The 24905-nt window shown below is 39.8% G+C and overlaps 2 protein-coding genes across 2 annotated transcripts in view; one reads left to right on the plus strand and one right to left on the minus strand.

Annotated features, from left to right (window-relative positions):
* The window catches only part of LOC119414221 (chloride channel protein 2-like), a 553451-nt gene that overhangs the window by 431757 nt on the left and 96789 nt on the right, over positions 1–24905 (plus strand). The window lies entirely within an intron of this gene.
* per2 (period circadian clock 2) overlaps positions 22–24905 on the minus strand; it is a 26285-nt gene continuing 1401 nt past the window's right edge. Inside the window, exons 2-23 of the mRNA XM_037682262.1 lie at positions 15014–15106; positions 14717–14865; positions 13563–13684; positions 13260–13461; positions 12598–12649; positions 11911–12053; positions 11707–11785; positions 11511–11617; positions 11280–11433; positions 10085–10199; positions 9716–9865; positions 9545–9629; positions 9296–9467; positions 9038–9156; positions 8660–8866; positions 6873–7127; positions 5556–6451; positions 5065–5181; positions 2678–2885; positions 2267–2474; positions 693–843; positions 22–187 (exon numbers count right to left, since the gene is read on the minus strand). Of these exons, the coding sequence (XP_037538190.1) occupies positions 41–187; positions 693–843; positions 2267–2474; positions 2678–2885; positions 5065–5181; positions 5556–6451; positions 6873–7127; positions 8660–8866; positions 9038–9156; positions 9296–9467; positions 9545–9629; positions 9716–9865; positions 10085–10199; positions 11280–11433; positions 11511–11617; positions 11707–11785; positions 11911–12053; positions 12598–12649; positions 13260–13461; positions 13563–13684; positions 14717–14865; positions 15014–15106 (3931 nt within the window). The 3' untranslated portion in view covers positions 22–40. The remainder of the gene's footprint in view (positions 188–692; positions 844–2266; positions 2475–2677; positions 2886–5064; positions 5182–5555; positions 6452–6872; positions 7128–8659; positions 8867–9037; positions 9157–9295; positions 9468–9544; positions 9630–9715; positions 9866–10084; positions 10200–11279; positions 11434–11510; positions 11618–11706; positions 11786–11910; positions 12054–12597; positions 12650–13259; positions 13462–13562; positions 13685–14716; positions 14866–15013; positions 15107–24905) is intronic.

The following is a 24905-nucleotide window of genomic DNA, read 5'->3' on the forward strand; positions in this document are numbered from 1 at the left end:
TCTGCTCCATGTCTTCCTTCTTCCTATTGGCTGCTGAAGCTTAGACAAGAACCGTGGCAGGAGATGAGAGCAGAGTTTCCTCTCTGTCTCTTCTTTCTCCTGTCTCTGCATCACTGAGGTCCAAGTCAGGCTGATCCTCTGCTCCTCCTCCTGCTGTCTCTAAGGTGCTGTCACACCAGGAGCATCCCTGCAAATCACACACAACATCAAGAGAAAATGCATTTTCTGCAACAATAACAAGAAGAAAACGAGCTGAAACTGCATCGTTAAAGCTAAAAGTAAAAAGAGGCTAGTCTGGCTAAAAGCTGAGAGTATAGGAAGACAGAACTAGGGCAAGTCTGCTGCAGCAGATTTCAATGTAAACAATGTTTTTGAATGAACTGAAGAGATTAAATGTATTTCTATGGGACAAATATTTTAAATTGAACTAAAGTATTTTAAAAAGTGCAAATGTTACAAACACTAAAAGCCAAAGTGCCCATGTCCTGAATGAGCGGAACATTTTGATATATGATCGGCTAAAATAACACTAAGTGTGCATAAGTAGTTAGTTAAGACTGCCAAAATGTACAAAAACAAAATAAAAACAGGGCAAACAACAGTGTGAATGCTGACTCAGCATTCACAGACTAAATCTGGATTATGGTGCGAGGAGCATCATGTGTTGGGTTTAAATGAGAGTTTTATTCTACCTGGACATCCATGGCTTTGGGTAGCCCCCCCAGTTTGATCCAGGGGTGCACCTCGCTCAGCTCCTTCTTCTGGACTTCTGAAAAGCGAGGCTGGCAGTGCTGCAGCAGAAGCATCTTCTCACTGTCCTCTCTGAGCACGCTCTGGATGTCACTGCGGTGCACAAACACAGTCACGTTCAGGAGATGGGCCGAGGACGCAAAAGCTGGGGTTCAAACGAACCCCTAAATTTTAAATAGTTGGATAAAAAATACATTTTTTTTTACTTTGACTCATGATTTGTTTAAAAAGCTGAAAGATCTAGTAAAGTTAAAACAGAAAAGCTTTGATTAAAAAAAATGATTAGGAGTTATTAAAGTCATGTTGGCTCAATTTCCAAATTAAGATCCCTGCTAATTTACAGAACAAACGCCTTTAGGATGGTGACGTCATTGTCAGGCTTGTGTTGATAAAATGAAGCTGCCACCTAGTGGTGAAGAAACTCTACAGCAGACTCTAACAGATCTTCCACCTCAACAGTAACACAAAAAGTCTAATTTTTATATGGGGTGGGGGGTCATTTTGTCACTGCATTGCTCCTCTTTGTGGCAGCTATTTCAAAATAAAGCTCATGTAAGAACTGCCTTTTGTTAGAAAAGTAACAAGAACTAAAACAGCGTGTGCTTATTTATAAATAAATAGAAAGATTTAATGTGCAATCATCTTTTCAGAACCACACAGTGAAGTTCAATGTGTGCAAAGTAATCCAACATAAAAGCTTAATATTTCCCAGTATTAGTGGCTGCAGAGGGTTTGTTTCCACTTTTTATATGTTTACATTAACTCTGGAGATTTAGCATGAAATATCATGTTCTTAATGTGTGAGGGTAATGCCATTTTATTGCAGCGTTGGTGCTTCATTGTTTATTGATGGGAGTTCTAAAGTGATTTTTCTGCTTGGGTTCATTGTGTTTGGGATGCAATGCTTGGTGATGTCTTTTTTTTCCTCCAAGACATACTGTCAACGGTTCGTTTTCGTATACAACACAAACACGTTTCTATCTCTAAAATAATTACTGTAATTCCATACGTTTTAGTTTTTTATTGTGATGGCTGAAAACACGCCAGAGTCATAACATTTTATGGTGAAACATTAGTTCTGTCTACAGCATTAAAACAACAACACATATCCATAGAGTATCTTTCTCTCTGTTTAATGCCAATATGCCTCCCAGGTTTTTTTAAAATCACATCCTACAGTTTTAAAATCAGTGCAATACATTAATACAGCAATATGAAGTAGATAAGAACAATACTATAAATAAGACACCACCATGAAAAGAGATTTTTATTTGACCCCAGATAACAAATGCTGCAGGGCCATTGCAGGATGTAATGTGGGCACGGACTGTTAGCATTTTGTCAGATACTTTAGCTCAGATTTGAAGAGGATAAGATGGAGAGGACTTCAGGGTTGTTAACCTTAATATTTGCCTTAACCTTCACAAACAAACATGGCTGATAACACGTGAAAGCACAGCGACAGCATGATCTCCATCTGTCTCCTCGCTGGCTGCGTCCACGCTCTTCGACTCACCGCGATGGCAGCTCGTAGGTCATCATGACCTTCTCATCGGCCTTGGCCGTGAGCAGCCACATCGAGTCCTGCAGCACACACTTTATGACCCGTCCACTCTGCTCCGTCTCCTCGGACCCTCCCTCGCCGCCTCTCAGGTGACCTTTGACCTTCTGGCTGCTCTGTGACGAGTCCACGCTGCCGAAGTATTTACTGCTGTTGTTGCTTCCTGACAACAGACAAAAAGCAGACGTTTCTACAGTTAAAACAACGTTAAATAATGTAGTTGTGCATAAATCATTTGATGGAAAAAAAATATAGCATTGTTTTTTACATTAAATAAAACAAGTATCTTTAACGTATTATATTTGTACTTTTATTTTTGCAATAAAAACGTAGAGGTTTGGCTGACGGTGTAGGTTGTGTGCAGACCTGCAAAGCTGCCTGATGCTGGACTAGCTGACGTCCTGCTCTTAGACATCCCGCTGGCCGAAGTCCCACAGCCATTGGACCCCGAGCCCATGGACCCAGAGGTGGCTGAGCCAGTGCCCGAACAGGAGTCCTCTTGAAGAAGGATGTCCAACATGTCGCTGGATGTAGAGTTGGCGTCGCTGTTGTTGGTTTCATCGTGTGAACTCCTCTGTGGAAACACAAAGGTGGACGTGTCACCATTGAAGAGCAGCTACACCGTTCTGCTCCGGCCCTGATGCTGCAGCAAACCATTTATCAGGTGGAACATCGTCAGTGTGTTCATGAAGTGTTCGTGTCAGCAGGGGCGCTGACAGAACGGATGGTGCTTATTTATTCTCATGGCTAAAGAGCAAAATGCACAGTTCACTCAGTACTGAGAAAAGTCTTAGGTCATCTTCACATTTTTCTTTCAAGGAGTCACACTTCCTTTTAATCTTTTTAAATGGTTTTCTGTAGACTTTCTGAAGGTCGTTCAAGGCTTTTCAGCTTCTTTTTTACTCATTTTCTGTACAGGACCTGACAATGCTCAAATGAATATTGTTTTTGTTAAATGGTCAAGTTACTCACTCTACTGTTCATGTTTGAATTTGTCATTTATTATCATTAATGTGTGTTTTTCTTTGTCTTTCTGCTCATGAAGTACTCCTGAAGCAAGCAGCCATTTTGTGTTTGTCTGCATCACTTCTCTGTTCCAGGTGGCAGCGTATCCTGAGCCCCGTTCTGCTGGAAGTTTCTTTCTGTTAAAAGGAAATCATTTCTTTCTGCTGCCGCCTGCTCAGGACAGGAGGTTGTGGAGACAAAGTGGAGATTTGAAGCGATCTGCTGGCTTCCTTAGACAGATAACTTTTACTAACTGGCATTTTATGTCTAAATAAAGGTTGAATGAATGAATGAATGAATGAATGAATAAAATATGTGAATGCTTGTTCTGTGAAGTGGCACTATATAAATTAACTGAATTTAATGGAAGTGAGAAAAAACTTATCAAACAATATATGCATAAATTGGATTTATGGATCTCAGACAGAGCAACTGCCCCCCCCCCCCCCTCCCCAGCACCCCCAAACATAGGAGGATCTGCGGTGGAAGTGGCCTCCAGCTACAAGTACTTGGGTGTACACCTGAATGACAACCTCAGCTGGGGCAACAACACTACCAGCCTGATCAAGAAAGCTCATCAGAGACTCCACTTCCTCAGGCGGCTGAGAAGAGCTGGTCTGGGAAGCTCAGTCTTCACCTCCTTCTACAGGTGTGCAGTGGAGAGCATCCTGTGCTCCAGCATCAACATGTGGCATGGAGGCTGCACAGCTGCAGAAAGAAAAGCTTTGCAGAGAGTGGTGAAGGCTGCACAGAAGTCTGTTGGAGTCAGTCTCCCCACCATCACAGACATCTACACCTCTAGATGCAGGAAGAGAGCCACCTGCATCATGAAGGACCCCACTCACCCAGCACACACACTTTTTTCCCCGATACCCTCAGGTTGAGGAGTATTAAGTGTAGAACCACTAGACTGAGGAACAGTCTCTACCCTGAGGCTGTTAGACTCATGAATATCTAACCAGAATAATCATGTGAAAAAAAAATCACTCTCATGCCACTTTAATTGGTGATATGCGACTTATCTGTGCTGCTGATTATTCATGCTGCTGTATTCATTTGTACCCATCTGCTCACACACTCATGTTCGGGCTGCTGTTGTTCACTGTATTGTTTTTAATTATCAGTGTTTAGCGTATATCTTAGTGTATATTAGATCTATTAGCATAGCGTTTGGCGTTTGTTTAATGTATATCTTAGATCCTTATTTACATTTTCTTTTTACACTTTATATTTTTGCTATTTTTGGGTGTAAATAAACCTACTTGAAATTGATTGTTGGGGTGGCAGGGTGGCACAGTTGTTGCCTCTCAGCAACAAGGACGTGATTAAATCATGGCTGGAGACCTTTCTGGGTGGAGTTTGCATGGTCTCTATGGACTTGCATGGGTTTCCTCCCACAGATCAAAAAACATGCTGGTTACCGTAGGCTAATTGGTAACTCTAAATTCTCTCTAGGTGTGAATAGTTGTTTGACTTGTTTGTCTCTGTGTCCCTGTGATGGACTTGCGACTGGTCCAGGGTGTGGACAGCTCTGAACAGTGACTGCTGGACATGGGTATCATCGACTCCCGTGACTCGGAAAGGAAGAAGCAGGTAAAGATAAATCCATGCCAGCCTCATCTTAATAAAAGCGTATGTTAAAACGTAAACCACAGGTGAATATAGAAAAGAGAATCTGTTACAGCTGACATGTAATCTGGAAGCAATGGAATTTGATAAATGTTGAGGTTTTCGGGTGATTGGCCTACCTCTTTGCTGCAAGCCACCAGCCTAGCCCACACTTTATCCCAAGACAAACCCTCACAGACAAACGATGTGGGCTCGAAATACAAGGGTCCTGGTGGACCAAGGAGACTGAGAGAGGGCTAAAGGGTGTAAGGGATAATGATAGCATTAACACCCGGCGCCACATTTTATCTAAGGAGACTTAACTCACTTTACACATGGAATTGCAAATCAACTGTAGAAAACCTATAGCAGTTTAAAAACTTACAGATTAAGTTTTAATCTTTGTAATGATGGGATTAAGCCCCAAATGATGAAGACATTTGATTGAAAGTCCTGGGGAATACATTACAACCTGTCTAAAGTTGTTTAAACAGGCCAGATTGGCATTTTTCAGTGTTTTGTTCTTTAATCCGTCTGTGATGGTCACAGAAGGGGAAAGTCAAACATTGTGGGTGAAGAAGAAGAATAAGAATAAGTAAAGGGAGGTTAGTTAGTTAGTTTGTTTGTTTACCTGTTTAAGTTCTCTTTCCTTGGCCTGGACGCCACTTGCTCCTTTCTCCCTCTCAGCCATGCTATGTCCTTGTCCTCCTGAAGAGAGCGCCAGGTTGTCCTGTCTGTCCACAGACAGCTCGAGCTCCAGCAGATTGAGGGGTGAGCTGCAGCGAGAGTGAAACAAGGGTGGGGACGTCTGGCCTCCACTTTCACTGGACTGTGGCGTGGAGGAGCGAGAGAGGCTCTCCAACTGGGGCTTCGGGGTTTCAGGTGGAGCCGGGAAGCAGAATGGTGGAGACAGGCAGCTTGTTAGAGGAGTTAAATAGTTCTGAGTGTTGAACGGACTCGGACCACTAAAGGCAGGCGGAGACATGAAAGTGCCTTGTCCTGGATCAAAAGTCTGCATTTGGGTGGGGTTGCCCCCTGTCTCTACCTGATCAACTGGCACTGATGGTGGTGGTGGATGTCCGGGGCCCATTAGAGGATATAAATAATTGGGGAGGACTAAAGCCACAACAGGGGTGACCATATGAGAGGTGTAAGGAGCAGAAAGAAAGGAAGGGGAACAAGGAGGAGCTTGGGCACCATGGTTATCTGTAAAAATTTGTGGAGTGGCTTCTGCGTGGGGAGACGTGGAGTCTGTTCTGGGGTGAGCCTGCAGGGGGTAGCCTGGCAGCACAACAGGATACAGCACGGGGAAAGTGCACTGTGAGGCATCAGAGGGAGGCCACAGGGTCTGCTGGAGTCCGTGGTTCGACTGAGGAGGCTGATGTCTGTGATGAGACGCAGCAGAAGAGCTGAGCTTTGCTCTTTTTGACTTGGTCTTCCTGGTCCGGGATCCTCGGCGCGCGGTTGGCTCTGTGCTCGGCTCTGTGCTCGGCTCTTCCTGTTTGCAGGGAGGAGCGGCACGTGCAGCTGGAAAGTCAAAGAAAATTAGGGAACGATGAATAAGCCTGACTTTTGTCCTTTTTAATTTTATCCTAAAATCTCTGATGCGTTTAAAACCATTGCAAGTATGTTAAACCTATGAATTTATTGATTCCAAAACATGTAATGAAACAAAAATAATAAAAATACAGTTCTGCTCAATTAGCTTGTAAAGAAATGAAGTAAGTTTGGTGTTTTTTATTTTTGTTCTTCTTTAGTAGAGCTGTTACTACCTACATGTAAACTGTCTGGTAAGCGAGTCATTAAGAAAGTCAAGGAGTGTGAAACTGCATTAAGTCTTATTTGTGCAGAAAAATGTCATGCTGTTGTTTTGTTTGTGTTTTAACAGAGCGATGGCAAATTAAATTTGAAGTAATAAGCGAGTCAGCAAACTGGTGTTTAGTAGTACCATCAGTGATGATCTCGTCTCTGTGGTGATCCGGAGTGTGAGAGCAGTTCGCTTGGAGGGCGGCGAGTCCTCGAAGCTCTTTGATGCGATACAGAAAGGCCTGCTCCTCCTTCTGAGTATGAGCTGCCAACACTTCCTTAGTCAAACCCAGCTTCCTGTAGGGCTCCCTCTCCTGACTGGGTGGTGAAACAGCTCGAGGAGGAGCGCCGAGGTTCTGGATGGATTCTGCTGCTCCTGCCACGTCCTCTGTGGTCTCTGCATGGAAGACAGTGAGACAAAAATGATGATGTTTTGTGTGATATAGCATGTTAGCAGTGGTGACAAGCAAAGCGATGCAGATTAGAAGATTGCATTGGAACAGGTATACCCAGAGTTCACAGAGTCACATTAAGTCATACAGCAGACGGATGTATCCAAAGTCACAAATGAGGAACAGCGTTTAGCAACAGAACAGTAAAAACCTGCTGTTAGCTGCAACTCATGTATTTAAGACAGAGGATAAGATGCAGGACAAATGTGAGTTAGACATGTTGCACGGACACTAGAAGTTGAATAAGCTTGAAACAAGTTTATATATGCACTCATACACAAATGCAAATGAATATACTTTTTTTTTTTTGTCATTTATTAAAGATTCCACTTCTGTAAAATTTCAGCTAATTTAGAAATATAGCCATTTTCTATAGAGTAATGAGCCGGATGCCTTAAAAAAATCAGACCATAAACTGAGTAATAATTTAGTTTTTGTTTCTGAGCTCAAGTTTTGAATGACAGAGAGTCTTTCTTGTCTCCAGCTGAGGGACATTTTAACAACCCATTGTCTAATTGAATGCATGTGCTCTTTTTACAGAAGGATTACTGTGAAAAATCAATCTGTTGTGGAAAAAATACGTTTGATTGACTAAACGTTTTGTTATCTGTATAAAAAAATGGTGCATTAAAAAAAAAATTCAGCTAAACATGCACTTCATGTAATAATTTCTGTAGTATTTTAGACTTAAATCTAATACATATTGATATATAAACATAACAAATCCGTAGACTTTAGTTTTTCTATTCATCACGTTAGAAACTTATAATAACATGTTGTTTAATTAAATGTGAAACGAAAACATTCAGTTGGTATTCCAAGGCTGTGACCGTGTGACAAACAGTACATTAAAAACACTTATAAGCTGATAAATTGATAATCTGCTTGATGATTACAGTCCAAAATATGCAGCTGTGATCCTGTTTAGGTTTAGTTATTCTTCATAAAAATACTGAAACTAATAATTAAAATAATAAGACAAGCTTTGCTCTGTAATCCTAAAGTTTTGGATGAAAATGTGAAGGATATGCTAACTCTAAATCCTGCCAACGGTTGCACACAACAAGCAGAGCTGAAGAAAACAAAAGTCTGCGGTACCACTTGCCAAGCAAACAAATACGCAAACGTAAAGGTGCACACACAAAAACATGAAAATTACAGTGCTGTGAAACCAATCACCTCTTTTTAAAATTACTTTCATTGTTTGATATTTTTCACACTGATTTAGATCCTCAAAATATAATATAAAGATCAAGTCAACTAAAATTAGGTTGAGAAATAATTTTCCATTCACAGCAATATGAGCAAATAAGAGCCAAAAGGTTTTTAAATTGCCACATGAACCTATACGCAGGAGCATGTTAAACTTAAAGAGCACCTTCATTCAGTTTGTCACCAGTTTCAGAGTTTCAGTATGAAAAATATGAAACAATCGAAAGATTCAGGCTGGAGGTCCGTATTTTTCACACCACTGTACCTGACTCTGGTTGAGGTTTCTTGTCCCCAACATGCACTTTAGTGCTACTGTAGCTACACTGGCTGGTGATGGACACCACACTTTCTGGTTTGTTTGGAACAGGTAGGGGCATCGAAGTGCCCGCTACCGCCATGGGCGCATCACCGGACTTTTTTTCAGCGTCATCCAAAGCAGAGAGACCAGACTGATCCTTCAATAAGGCTGGTTCTGCCAAAGAGAACAGAGAAGAAGAGCTACTGATAAAAAACTGGCATGTCCAAATCTGAGAGAGAAGTGTAAAGGGAAGACTGAATGCCTTATGAGGCAATAAGCTTTGTTTGAGGAGATTAAAACACGTTTATGTTTTTCTTTAAGTGAGTGAACGGCGGCGTTACTTACCTTCAGAAACCTGCAAGGAGTCTTTCTGTTTGTCCTCATCTGAGTTAGAAGAGGTGGTGTTGGAGGAAGAACGGCATTTTCTCTTCATGATAACAGGAACGGTATAGCTTTCCAAGTACCTACAGGAGTCAATCACAACACAGACGTCAAGCTGAAGAAAAACAAAAGTAATGTGAAGCTTGCATTGATCACAAAGCAGTAGCATGAATTATGATCTGGCAATGCTTCACGAAAACATTTCAGTCTTTATCTCTGTACCTGATAACGCTGTCCAGACAGCTGGTTTGCTGGTAGGAGTAAACAGTCTGATCGTTAAGGGACAGCTCTTGCTGGGAAGAAGCTCTCCTCTCCTCCACAGATGTCTCCTTCCAGTTTAGATGGGCTGAGTCTTTGGGTCGCACCACAGCTTGGCTGTTCTGTACAGACGCTACTGAAAAAAGACCAGGAATTAAGATCTGATAGATGTAAATGTCACAATAAGACGTGCATTAGAAAAGGACTTACTACCACTGCTTTCTTTGTTTTCTGATTTGATGATCTGCTCCTGGCTCTTCTGAAGATGAATTCCCTTACAGATTTCCTGAAACGTTCGCTGTGACAGGTGGTTTTGGACATTAAGTTACAAGATTTAGATAAAAATGTGCCGTGGTTTTGGACTTGTTCTACAGATTTGCTTACAGGCCTGCTTTTGCCCTTCGGCTCCCCTCCTTCCTGCTGCATGCTGCTCCCGTTGCCATTGTTCAGACTCTCACTGGAGGAGGTCATTCCCTGCAGGTGGTCATTGCTGTTCAGGCTACTGTAGCCACTGGACCCACTGTTATGAACCGGCTGGTTAGAAATACAGACAGCGGGAAAAAGAGTTTATAAAGGATTAGATGAAGACATTTCAGATTTAATCTATTTCCCACTCAAATGATTTATTTTTGTTAAATTTCTATGTTTTTTTTAAGTAAAACGTCAAATCTTTTTACTGTAAATGTAAGCATCTTTGACTGATTTAGTCGTTCTTTGTTCCTCCTTAAGTTGTTTAATTTGATCTTGTCTGACCTGTAGCAGGAGCCGATGGATCTGCTCAGATATCTCCTGGATGTCAGAGTCCATGGTCTTCATTTGGCCAACAGATGAGACGGGGGGCAGGAAAATATCTTCATTCATAGGTCCCCTGGGGGAAAAAAAACAACACACATTTCAGCATTTAAAACAACGGCACTTACTGCATGCGTTAGGTGGTGAAAAGTTATACTTTATGTTTATAATCAATTTGGATTGGTTTGTCATTCACACTAATTAAGACATGCATTTTTAAAGCAGTTTTTCCTCTATACATTAGTCCCTCGTTTATCGCAGGTGTTTGGGACCACGCCCACCTGCGATAAGTGAAAAACAGAGAAAAAGGGATACAGTAGTCCAAGTTCAAGTTCAGTCCAAGTTCAGTAAACTTTGTCATGGCATGTGCCAGGCTGTAATCACACTCATCACCTGTTACTCCCAATCTCCTCCTTAAATAAACAATTTAAATACTGTAATATTTTAAATAAACAATCCCTGCAACATGAATTGTTTATTTAAAATGTTACAGTATTTAAATTTAAATTGTAGAGAAGAGAAGTGAAGCAGGACATCAAAGAGATGTCACACAGCTTCAGCTCTGCAGCACAGAGCAGAAATGTACTTCTTGATCAATTACACTTCAACAGCTGAACATAGACGTCCTAAAATAATTTAAATAACTTTTAACACTTTTATATGTTGTGACTGTGATGATTTTTACGATGTGACATACTTTGATTTTAAGTTTGAAGACAAAAGTTGATGGTGCATCTGGACAGCAAAGGGTTAACAAAGAGGCACGTGCTGTTGTCAGAGGAGGAAATCAGCTGATCTGCTGCAGGAGGGAGCTTTCCCTTGCACTTGTGAGCTTCACACACGGTGCAAAATCATTTAAAATATTGTATTTTAAATAAACAACCCATGGCTCATCCATCAATCAGCCAATTGTGTCATGTCCAATCTTATTTTGAAAATCCACAATATAGCAAACCTGTGATAAACGAACCGCGAAGTAGCGAGGGACTACTGTACATGTCCCCCCCCATACACACCTATAAGAACACCAGGGGTAAAGTGGTGTTTATGAGAGGGAGGGGAGAGGACCTGAACCATTGATCCTTAATGACTGGATGACTCTTTAGTTTGGACTGAGTCTATAAGTACAGTGAGATAATTCAGGAGTAAAACTCACATGCGGACTTTGTGCCTCCCGATAACAAATGAGACCTTTCGGCTCCAGGGGTTCACAAAACTGGACCAGCTGGTGTCTAGGATGATGTATTCTCCGTTTTGTGCACAGAAGCGGATGGATGAGTGGTCAAACGGCTGCCCTGCAAACTGAAGGACTGCAGAGGAAAAAGAAAGGAAATCAATAAAACTCAAACAAGAGTTTACCCTGAAGAGTTGGATTGAGTAGACTCACTCTTTCTGTGAATGGCCAGCATGACCTGGCGGTCATTGGGATGCAAGTGGAGAAGGACGGAGGTTCCGATAAGATCCTGGGGCAGATATCCGAGGAGAGGAACCGCCCTGGTAAGTAAAGATCATGCCATGTTTGTTAGACTTGTGCATGTAAAAATAAATGACTTCAGAGGAAATACTCAGCATTAAAGCCTTACCTCTCATCTACGTCCTGAAACACACAGCTCGGCGTGTGCGTGGTGGTGAAAACGCGTTTGTCTGTTGGAATTCTGGGGGCTGTGAGAAAGATTTTCAAGTTTTATTACTGAGCATTTAACATTTTTATTGTTTATATGCAAGCTACAGTAATTATTGTACAAAAACAGATATCAAATAACATTTTCCTCATGATGTTTCCTTACCATCATATCCGGAGTGAACTCTTTCAGCCAGCAGGAGGCAGCAGAACTGGTCTTCTGCATGAGCTGTGTCTTGGACCTTCATCAGGTAAGGTGTCATACGGAAAGGATAATACCGCAGCTCACCCTCACACTCTTTACCACCGCTGAAGAAGAGGCAGAAGGACAAACTTAACCAAAGGAAAATTATGTTCTAATCGAGTATATACAAATACTTTACAAAGGAGGGCACTCTTAGCTGTTCTTAAGGCTAATGTGAAGGAATTAAAAGAAAGCGATGCATGTTGACGTGTTCTGCTTAGAGAACAAAACCAGTTGTAGCAGATAACTTCATTTAACATCAGACGACATTTGAAAAGGAAAAATCAAATCAGTGCAGCACCTGAACAAATATCCTGATGCATGCTCAATAATCCAAGTAGAAAAATCCAAAAAAGTTCAATCTGGTCCTCTGGATGTCCAGAGGACCAGATTGAACTTTTTTGGACCTGAACAAATGTGTACTTTTAACTTGTGTGTGTACATGTGTAACGATGACCTGGAAAAAGCATCCATTTACAAGTTTTACGCTTATGATGTCACAAACTAATTTAAAAATCCTTTCCACTGGATTGAAAGTATAAATATAAACTAGAAAACGGTACGAGCAGCAGATGGCCTGACAGTGTGTCGGAAGCAACACAAACTCACCCGATACGACAGAAAAAGGACTTTTCCTGCAAGCAGTCGGAGGGAGATGACTCTGAAATGGAAAAAAATAAACGTTTTAATTCAAAGGCAGCGTGGTCCAGTTAAATGACTGCCAGGATCTGGGCTTCTATAGGTGCATGAGCTTTGAATGACTGCATTAAAAAACATAATTTAAGGGAGCAGACCTGAACATCCTGTATTTGCAATGAATTTAAACAAAGTTCCTAATTTGGTTTGCTAACCAGAGATTTTCCAGGAAGGTTGAGATAACAAGGAAGAAAATGCAGCTCCAGCTGTGTGACAGAGGCAGTATTTAAGATAGGAATCAGTTGTGAATATTTATTTTCCAGTTGTGCCCACAAAGCTCAATCTGTTCTTTCATGCTAAACTAAAGAGCCACCACCACCAGTTTAATAAACTGGACGTAAAGTGCAACAATGAAGGGAGGAGATTTGCTTTGAAGCAAACGTTAGAAAATGTTATCTGACTCAGTGCTTTGTGATTTCACACGTCCAGTGACAGACTGAGTTATAGCCATTTTTTGTGTTTTCTACAGTCAATTAGCTGTGAAGGTCAGCTTGAGTTGGATCCAAATGTTAATCAATGAAATTTATCGCAAAGCTCTTCAATAAAATTTGTGGAGAGATGTTTAGTTTTGGTACCTGCTCCTGTGCACATGCTCCAAGAGGGCAGGCGGTAAGGTGTTGTGAAGCTGTAGAACACGCTGATATCCTGCGGTATCAGAAACTCCACAAACTTAGAGTCGTGGAACACCTCTCGTTTGCAGCTGAGGATGGAGGCAGCCTGGTCGGAAATGTAGATGATCCGTCCGGTGATCAAAGATACGGCTACTGCAAAAATATCCTGTTGACATACATTTGAAATTAAGCATAAATGTTTTTTTGTTTGGTTTTACATAACTGTTTCACTTCAGTTATTGCTAAATTTAAAAGAACAATTCTCACATTGTTTCTGAGGGTGTATTCAGAAGTGATGCTGTCTATTTCCTCTATTGTATAAGAAGAAGCGTCCAGGCCTGACAGCTGACTGTCATTGCTCATCAGCAGCTGGTAATACTCCTCATTGGCTGCAAGAAAGAAGAAACATTTTGTTTGAATTCAGGCAATGCAACACAAAATGGACTTCCTTACAAAACATTGAGTAGAATTAAAAAAAATCAACGAGTAAGCCTCTACATACAAAGACAACTGGAGAAATAGTGTGAGTCCTGAATGACTTCGCTAAAACTTGCTGAAGAAGCTGAAACTAAACTGTTAAAGCCAAGAAAAGCAGAACATTAGCTAAAAGCTATCAGGAGCTAAATGTTAGCTTAATATCAAAAGTAGCATTAAAATACAAAAATCAAACAAGTTTGCTGTAGCATATTTTAAAGAGAACATTTTTGAAGAAATTAAAGAGCGTTCAGTATATTTCTATGTGGATAATATTTGTAGATTTTTAAAAAGTACAAAACTTACAGAAAACAAAAAAATAATAATTAGGTTGCAAAAAGAATAACACTGGTTTCTTTTTTCTCTTTGTAACAACTGATTCAACACTTCCCAGGTAGCTTTAATATCACTGCAACACTTCAATTTACCACTAAAATATTTCTTCTTTTAGCTTTAATAAGAAAATTATATTTATTCCTGTAAGACTTATAAACACTATGGGAAAGAGGGGTGGGATTTGATATATATTGCTTATATAGTTTATTCTTTTTCCTCAAACATTTCAGTAATTCAGTTGTAAATAATAAAACATAAATAACGTAAGAAAACATAAAAAACAGGAAAGCATACTATTGCTTCCCTGTTTGTTATGTTTTTGTACTTTTAAATTTGATTTATTATGATAAAAAATGACAGAGTGACAATGAAATATTTCACATTTTGTAATGCCACTTGCAGCACTGAACCTCTACCCACACATTTACTGACAAACAGAAACTTAATTAAACATTCAAAGTTTTTTTTCTTTTCTGGTGCAAATTTACACACATTTCTTTTTCTGTGGTGTTGAATTGTCCAAAAAGATGTTTATGTAATGTGAATGTGTCTAATGTGAAGTTAGTCAACTTTAAAAAGACAAAAATAGATTGTTTAAATGCATTACAGACCTTCAACCTGTTTGACGCAGCGGAGGGCATACTTGAGGGTGTTCAGTGTGGTGGACTTGTGTTTCTTGTCAGCTGGCACGTGAAGCTTCAGCTCTTTCAGAGTTTTAATCACCTCCTTTTGATTTTTAGCTTTTGCAGACTCCTCACTACTGCAAGGTGGACACGTGAACAAGCCAAGTTTCAGTTAAGATACTAAGGGAGACTAAAGTGCTCCAAAAACAAGCTAAAAATGTGAGCAGTATTTCATGACTTATAGGATTTTGGAAGCTGCTTTGGTTATGAGGTCCGTGCACTAACCTGCAGCCGCTGGTCGAAGGGTTGTCCTGCTCTGAGCTCAGCAGACTGTAGGCGTTTGAGCTGCTCGGTGGAGACGGACTGTGGGAGTTTGAACTGTGCAGGAGGAAAGAAAAAAGATGAATGAGCACCTGCAGCGTTAGTTGAGCAAAATACTTTAATTCCAGGAAAAGAGAGAGAGATGAGATTTGCCACTGTTCTTTTTTAGCAAGCCTCCTTTTGAGGTTTTCACCAAATTAAAACGCAGTAGAATAAGAAAGAACAAAACATTCACATATTTTTGCCCTGTTTTTTTTTCTGGAGCACAAATTTGTCACATACAGTAACATGTCATCAACAAAATCTGGCATCTGTGCTTACTCTCACACTTCAGAGCACCATTAAGGGAAGCTCAAAAAGGATGGGTTCTTCTTTTTGTGTCCCTTTGTGAAGGTGAAGTGGGAACAGTGTGCATGCAGGGTCACGTCTCGTTTAAGAGCCAAGTTACAAAAGAAATCACACCCTGGACCTGAAGTTTGTCTCACCTTCTTAAAGGACCTGAATCATGTCCCCGGCTCAATGGATGCACAGCATGGACACCCAGAAAAAGAGCAGGATTGAGGGGTCAAAGCATAATTGGGGCAACTACAGTTTTTTATTAGTGCTCAGTTAAAAATAAACCCATTACTGTACTAGGTTTTTAAATGGTTTTCCACAAGTCTGACTTCATCTACTCTACTGGTCCAGATAACAGGAGAGCTAAAAAAAACTTTAACAAAAGACACTGAATGAACATAAAAAGCCTTTATCAAGTATGTCATTCACCCTCCACCAAAGGGAGGAAGGGCAGTAATGCTTTGTTGTCTGTGTGAGTGAGTGTAATATGCATTCTTCACAAAATTTTTGACCTTAAATTATTGAAGTTATGTTCTTTTTTTCTTTTATATTTGAGCCTTCCTGTCCTGACTTTAGCCAGACTGAAGAAGCAATGCAATAATAATAATAATAATAATAATAATAATAATAATAATAATAATAATAATAATAATAATAAACAACTATTTCTTTGTGCAACCACATTATGAAAAAAAAAAAAAAAAAAACCTGACTCAAACGTTTAAAAAAATATTCAACTGAAATTGAGTCCAAAAATGTGTTTCTAAGAAAAAATTAATTAAATTTTAAAACACAAAGATATGCTATTTGACCATAACTCCTGGAGCACTTAAATACAAGCAGCAGTCTTCTTCAGACTCTTTGAGCTTAAATATTATAAAGTTAAGACGTCAAGATGCCCAACTCCATGGAAACAACTCTATTACTACTTTATTGTCATGCAGATTGTTTACTGAGAACGTTTTGGAAAAGTTCATAATGCAGACAGAAAGGTTAAATATGTATAAAACATTACAGCAGAGGTTTAAAAGTACCCTGCCTGTGTTGGTTCAGTGACAGTAAAAGTGTGTATCTGAGCTAACTCCAGAAACTTGATAGTGTGTCACTACAATCATTAGCCTTTAGAAACACTGACACTTTAACTTTGCTTAGTGTGTATAACAAGCTTACAGGGGCTAAAAAACTTAAATAGTCTCGTCTAGCTCAGGTGCGTCTCTCAGAAACCCCACAGGTGATTTTAGTAGACTGAATAGACAACATAATAAAAAAGACTGAATGAATTTATTAACATCTGACATTTTACTAAAGTGGTCTGTTTTAAACATAAGCTGTTAAAAACCCTATTGTTATTGATGTTTTAAACTTCAAAATTAATACCTCTGCTTCACGGATTCACAGCAGATATTAATAGATGGGCTTAATGAAAGTCTATTAAGAAACTGACTCAACTATGCTACAACTCAGCCTGCTATAATTATCCTCACTACCTGCTAAGAATAGAGAAGGTGTTTACAAATAGCCTCTGCAAGTACAGGTAAGATCTAAATCTACTTAAAAACAGCTTCAGTTCCTCAAAAGGCAAACAGCTGGTTTTAGACTAGACGATCTAAATGTGTATTAGCAGGCTAATTCAAACCGCAGCAAGGAGTCTGCAAGTCATGGAAAAGTGTTACATAAAGAGGGCGCTCAGACAAGACGTTTCTGTTTCAAGTTTCCGTCCTGAGCTGAAACACTGGGTGAATGTCAGAACAAGGTCAGACAAGTAGTTTGTAAATCTGTTTCTGTCTCTGGGTTTGAGGGATGTGAATGACACAGCTAACCATCTGCATATAGACCCTTTACAAAAACTTAGAATATCATGGAAAAGTTGTTTAACTTCCATAATTCCACTCAAAAAGTTAATCTTTAATAGGTGATAGATTCAGGGCCCACAATTTAAATGATTTCAAGTATTTGTTTATTTTTTACATAATTTGGGTTTCCAGCTCATGAAACCCACAAAAACAGGATTTCAAAAAAATTAGAATACTGTGGAGAAATCAGCCCAAATTTTTCAGGGCATGATGTTTTAAACTGAGTGTGACACTAATCATCTACTAAACTCAAAGCACCTGCACAGGTTTCCCCAGGTGTCATTAAATTGCTTCCGTTTGATTCAATTGTCTCAGTTCAGTTCAATATGGGGAAGACTGCAGACATAACTGGCCAGAAGACCATCATTGATACCCTCCATGGGATGGGTAAGCCACAAAAGTTCATAGCTAAGGAGGCTGGTTGTTCACAGAGTGCTGTGTCCAAGCATATCAATGGAAAGTCTAGTGGAAGGGCAAAATGTGGCAGGAGAAGATGCACTAACAAAAGAGATGACTGGGCTTCAGCAGATTATCAAACAGAGAAGATTCCAGAATCTGGCAGAGATCCAGAAAGAGTGGAATGAGGCGGGAGTCACAGCTTCACAAACCATCACATTCAGACGCATCCAGGAGACGGGCTACAACTGTTGGGTTCCTCGGTCCTCTTTTCCGATGAAAGTAAAGTGTGCCTTTCATTCGGAAATCAAGGTCCAAGGGTTTGGAGGAAGAAGGGTGAGGAACAGAGCCCATACCGCTTGAGGTCCAGTCTGAAATATCCACAGTCAGTCATGATTTGGGGTGCAATGTTCGGTGCAGGTGTTGGTAAACTCTGTTTTCGTAAATCCAAGGTCACTGCAACAATCTACCAGAATGCTTTAGAGGACTTCATGATTCCTTCTGCTGAGGATCTGTATGGAGATGCAGATTTCATCTTCCAGCAGGATCTGGCCCCTGCCCATGCCACCAGAAGCACCAAAACCTGGTTTGATGCCCGTGTCACAGTGTTTGACTGGCCAGACAACTCACCAGACCTAAACCCCATTGAGAATCTATGAGGTGTTCTCAAGAGGAAAATGAGGGACACCAGACCATCAACAAAGAAGAGCTGACAGCAAGCATCAAGGAAATCTGGGCTTCCATAACTCCCAGTCAATGCCACAGGCTGATTGCCTCAATGCCACGTCACATCGAGGCAGGCAAAGGATTCCCAACCAAGTATTGAAGATTGACATATCGTTTTGAAAGTACTATATTTTGATTGATTTGTTGTGATCCTATTTTTTTTCTGCAAAAACTGAGTAATGTGGGTTTACAGTATTCAAATTTTTTTGAAATCCTGTTTTTGTGGGTTTCATGAGCTGGAAGCCCAAATTATGTAAAAACAAACACATAAATACTTGAAATTGTTTAAATGGTGGGCCCTGATCATCTATTAAAGATTAACTTTTTGAATGGAATTACGGAAGTTAAACAACTTTTCCATGAAATTCTAATTTTTTGGAAAGGGTCTGTAAATATGGAAAACAGGAGCTCCAACTGGTTGTATCCAGTGGGCCTCCAAGGGTCTTTCCATTCTCTGTCCTTGTTATGAATTCAATAATGAGAAATAAAGTGTAATTGTGTCACAAACAAGGTTGTTCAACCAGTGACCAGACACTTTGATTTCTGCATGTGGACCATTTCTGTTCAGACATGATAAAATGAATGGAAACACAAGACTCAGATGAATTTTGTGTACCCTCCACTGATTCATGTTGAGGTATCCCTGGCATCAGTTTTTAAAGGAGAAACAATACGAACCAACTATTTTTGATATAAATGTGCAGCACCTCATCATAAACAAACTCCATAATGGCTCTGCATGAGTTGAGAAGCCACTAGATTTATTTATTTAAAATAAAAGAAGAGTTTTTATAATCATTGTATTCAAATTTGACCCATTCCATCAAAGTTGAAACTTCATGAGTTTCCAGTTTAAACCGCTCAAGCTTCGAACGGGATGAAAGTTGTGGGTAAACTGTAATTTGTAGGAAAATATAAATTCTCACCCATAGGTTATAAAGGTGCATCTCAAAAATCAGAATGTTGTGGAAAAAGTTCAGTTTTTTTTATCAATCATTTCAGAAAATAAACTTATATACAGTCAGCTTTTGGTACCTTTGTCAAAGTGGGCAAGAGCCAAGTCCTGCTGGAAAATGAAACCAGCATCTCCATAAAGCTCGTCAGCAGAAGGAAACATGAAGTCTCTAAAATGTCCTGCTAGATGCTGCGTTGACTGAACTTCAGAAAACACAGTGGACCAACACCAGCAGAGGACATGGACTCAAACCATCACCAACTGTGGAAACTTCACACTGGACTTCAAGCAACATGGATTATGGGCCTCTCCACTCTTCCTCCAGACTCTGGGACCTTGATCTACCGTATTTTCTGCCATACATGTCGCACCGCCTTATAAGTCACATCGGTCCAAATATGTCTATTAAAGTGGAAAAATCCATAAATATGTTGCTTTGGCATATAAGTCACAGGACATGCAAATTATGCAAAAAACGCTACTTATAGGCTGAAAATATTATATAAATGACGTGCAAAATTTACTTTAATCTGAAAAGAGGACAGCAGCATGGTGGAGCAACTGGTAGAGCTGCTGCCTCTCAGTGAGCAGGTCCCTGGTTCAAATCCCGGTCCGGGGGCCTTTCTGGGTGGAGTTTGCATGTTTTCTCCGTGCATGTGTGGGTTTTCTCGGGGTACTCCGGTTTCCTCCCACAGACCAAAAACATGCATGTTAGGCTGATTGGTAACTCTAAATTGTCCCTAGGTGTGAGTGAGAGAGTGAATGGTTGTTTGTCTCGTTTGTCTGTGTCTCTGTGATGGACTTGCAACCCGTCCAGGGTGTACCCCGCCCCTCGCACAGTGATTGCTGAACATGAGCACCGGCGACCCCTGTGACCCAAAATGGAAGAAACAGGTAAAAGATAATGGCTGGATGGCTGGATGAAAAGAGGACATTGGACCACTAAGCAACAGTCCAGTTCTTTTTCTTCTCAGCAGGTATGACCTCAGACGTTGTTTCTGGTTCAGGAGTGGCTCGACTAGAGGAATGACACATTTATCACAATATTCTAATTTACTGAAACAATGAGTTTTAGTTTTTCATTATCTGTAAGCCATAATCATCAAAAGAAGAAATAAAGTCTTGAATTATTTTGCTCTATGTGTAATGAATGTATGTAGTAATACATGAGTTTACTTTTCTTAAATAATTGACAAAAAAATAAATAACTTTTTCATGTTATTCTAAATTTCTGAGATGCACCTGTATTTTCCCTGTAGCCTGTTGGGATCTTAATTTTTCTGCATTTTGCATACATTTTACCACCTACGTTCACAAACGTTCCTGTATCTGCTGCTCAGAAACATCATTTCTGCAAGATGCTGCAGGCAGCGTGGCTTCACGGTGAATATAAATTCATTCTGATTTTGACTTACACAAAAAAAACAGCAGGGAAGTACAGTCATACGAACGCTCCTGACTGGGTTATGATCAGTAACTTGAGTGAACTGCAGTAAACCCTCTGTGGTTTATTTACATTCTATAGGTAGCTGTAAAGAAACAATTAGAGCATTGTCCTGTTAAGATGTACCACAAAACCAAACTGAAAGAATGGAAAGAAAAAGAAATATACAAAAAACCCTGGTTAAAAAAAAAAAAAATCAGAAATATTTATATCCTGCTCTATAGGCTTGCTCATAGAATTCCAACAGTGTTAAGTTCTGCCTCATCCATGTCTTGTCCATTTCTCATCAGACTGTCCTGTTTTTTTTTCTACCATCTTATACAGACTTTGATAAGCCAGGCAACGTCCAAGCCTGCATGGACTCAATAGATGTTTCTTGCACATTATGCAAATGACGTTGCTTGGAGGTTGGTAGCACCAGAGTTGGAACCCTGAACTTCCCGTACCATATTCAAGTAGAACCACTGTGGTAACCTCCCAACTAAAGAAGAGTCTAAAGAAGAAAGTCCTTACGAGCCAGATGAATGGCAAATACAAAGTCCAAACCGTCAACACATATGCTATCCAACTGGTATAACAGCCTGTCAGAAGGAAGAGATAGAAGCCCCTAACATCAAGTCGTGAAAGCTCCTCACAATGTATGGAGGGTTTCACCCCAAGTCCAGCACCCTGACACTATATACTAGAGAAAGATGGAGGCAAATGACTAGTGAGCATCAGAGCCACAGAACAGGATGAAACAACTAAGATCCTGGAGTAAATAAATCAAATACACCTTTCTTATTTTTCATGAATAAGTTTTAAAATGTGAAAAAGAGAAATCTAATCTTCAGCATCTGTGCTCAAATTATGTACTGGGAAATACTTTTAGCTATTTCAATACCAAACTTTAGGTGAATATTTGTAAAACCAGTAGAATTATGGTCTGTTTTGTGTTAGCTTAATGTCTGTGTACATCAATCAATCAACAATGTACATCCACTGATTACTTTCTGCAAGTTCCATTAAAATGAAGTCAAACAAGTTTTTGTGGAACACAATAATAAAAGATTTTCAATGATGAAACTTGCAGATCAGGCGTATTTGGAAAATTATTATTATTTTTTTTTCATTTAGCCTTTATTTATCCAGGTTAGTCTCATTGAGCCATGAGAACTCATTTTCAAGAGAGACCTGTTTAGGGAGCACATGGTGGGGTTAAGGGCCATGCTCATGGGCCCAGAGTGGGGCAAATGAGGGTGGGAGCAAGTGTGGGTGTTTCACCTACCCCACCCACAATTTTTGATGTTGCCGGGGCCGGGGCGTGAACCGGCGATCTTCGGATCACAAGCCCACCTCTCTAACCTCTGTGTCATTGGGAAAAATCTCACCTAATATAGAGAATTCTGTATGTATATGAATGACTACCTACATTATACTGTAAGCCTGCATTGTTTTAATAAAACTGAACTACAGGTTAAATGAGTATAATCATTAAAAGGGAAAGGGAGGCATAAGGAAGTGTTATACAAGATAAGAAAAGCAAGTGGCGTGTTGGATACTAATCAAACAGGAAGAAGGAGTGGTTTTAAAAAGAAAGGTCTGGATTTTAAGTACTGAGTGACGTGTGAGGCATGGCTGACTGCGAAGGGAAGGACGTCAGAGCCTGCAAATGGGTTGCTCCACCCAGAGATAAACAGACATAAACAATGCATCGCCATGGTAACGAGAGGTTGGAGAGCATGACACAACCCATCTGGTAACGAGTTGAAGCCAGCTTCCACCCTTCTAGATGGCATCAACTCATTTTTGCATACTGGGAGTTGTTTTGTTGTTTTTCCCACTGCCTGCTCTGATCATCTGCAGGTCAAGCTGCGCAGTGTGTGATCCTATTTAATTGTGGCCATAAAAAGGAGTTTTAAAACTGTTTAGTTCCAGTGAGTCACCAGATTCCCTTGACGATGATAAACAAATAATCTGGTTGAAGACTGCTCGACATTTTATTCAATCCTCTACAATAAAATTATATGTTCGCAAACAACTCTTTAAAAAAATGCCTAAAAGGAAAACTGAACATCTTATTTAAAGCAAAAGTGGCACTCAAACAGAGTACCAGTACTGCAGGAGATTTAACGTCATTTAATGAACTGTAAATTTCTACTTGCTTTATTTATGATTATTAATGTTGCTTATTTTCTCTATTGATTGTGATTAATGCCTCCTCCTAATTTAGACAATTTATTTCCAAAAATTCAGCTTTACTTTTGTGTGAACATGTCTTTTTCAGTTTAGGCCTCCTGTCAGCTCCACCACAGTGGATAAGAGACAAAGTGGAAATGCAAAGCTAACCTGCAATGTAAATCTGACAGGAATACATGAAGACTTTCATGTTGCAGGTGTTTTATTAAGATGAAAATACAAGACATGATTGCCTGCAAGATGCTGCCAAACACAGCCACCAACTGCTCCCTCCAGACACCAGATCTAACTGAGCAATGTGTGCTGACTCAATAATCTAGATTACTGAGACATATTCTGACATTTGTCAAAGTAAATGAAGCCAAATTAATCACCTTATTGTTAAAGTTGAAGTGTACTTTTAGTGTTCACAGACAGGATGTCCGATGGGCAGGTTTACTTTTCATGACATTTGTATAAATGTTCACAAGTGTGCCAATCAAAGCAGTGATATTTACAATCAATTGTTCAATATTTAAATTGGCATGGGGACAAGTACGGTGAGAGAAAATGATCAAAGCAGGTTTATTGTTGAATTCAAAGGAGCAATCAGGCCAAGAGCTTGTTGGCCTTCAATGAAGCTTTGGCTAACCCATCTGCTGCCATTAGTCAGTGCTAATAAAGACACCCAGCCCTCTTACATTTATTATGACCTAAAAATGATCAATAGACACAATTATACATTTTTATGCAGTCTGTATGAAAATACCAGGGTCAATTATGAGGCCAAATGCAACAAGTGTGACCAAAATAACCTTTCCAACCGGAAGGTTGATTTTCTTTTAAATGTATGATTTTAGTTTTTTTTCTTTTTGTCATTTCAGTGACTCAGATCATAAAGTGGACCGACTTTAATGAGGTCTGGCCCTGATTTGTAATCTATGACTGCTGCTATGTGGATTTAACTCCATTTGAACTTTGTCAGTGACCTACTGGCAGATATCTACAGCTTCAAACAGCCGCATCACAATCATTGCTCGGCCCAATAGAGGTGAATGACTGTGAAGATAAATCAGAACATATATTCATCGCCTCCCATCAAAAGGCAAAGATGGACAATTATCCTTTTGCTTGTGTCTGTCTGTTATCAAAATATCTAATGAACCACTGGACAGATTTTAAAGAAATTTTCAGGAAATTACCAGTGGATGTATCGCTACAACTTACCGTAATAGGATTTGGAGCCAACTCAGTTCAGGATGCCTGCCATAGTCAAATGATTTTAGAAATCACAAAAATGGCTGTAATTTGGTCATTTATTCAGACACTGAGGTAAGATTTGGTGCCGTTGTAGCAGAGTCATTCACAGTACACACTCCAAGTTTATTTTACACTTTAGCAATGACCATTGAAGATAACTGTTTGTATGTATGGATTTTAGGGACACTTTCAGGGGGTAATCATTGAACGTGCATCTACAACTACTACCAGTAATAACTTTTGGAATTGATGCATGCAAGATGGCCCAAGAGTATAATTTAGTCACATTTGCTGATGTTGAACTAAAGTTTGATGATGTAGCAGCTGAGAGTCATCTTCAATACATACTTGGTCTGAGTGGAATATTTTGTGATGTTGGAAGTGATTATGCACAACATTATTTTCTAGGTTTGACCAAAATGTCTACGATTCCATTCTTTCTCAATATAAGACGATCTGGCATAAAAGGCAGTGGGTGACATGCATTTGTTTAAGGAATGCTAGGTCTTAAATTAAGAGTTTTTCGAAAGATCCTGATGCATGCTCAATAATCCAGGTAGCAAAAATCCAAAAAAGTTCAATCTGGTTCTCTGGACATTCAAAAAAACAAAAAAACAAAACAAAGCAAAAAAATCTAGAAACGTTTCGTCTCTCATCCAAGAGACTTCCTCAGTCTGAGGTGCTGTTTTCAGCTCTGTTAGCAGCTGCTATTTAAGAGACTGAGCTGAA

This window comes from Nematolebias whitei, chromosome 9 (assembly GCF_014905685.2).
Source record: "Nematolebias whitei isolate Nwh7 chromosome 9, NemWhi1, whole genome shotgun sequence".
NCBI classification, from domain to species: Eukaryota; Metazoa; Chordata; class Actinopteri; order Cyprinodontiformes; family Rivulidae; genus Nematolebias; species Nematolebias whitei.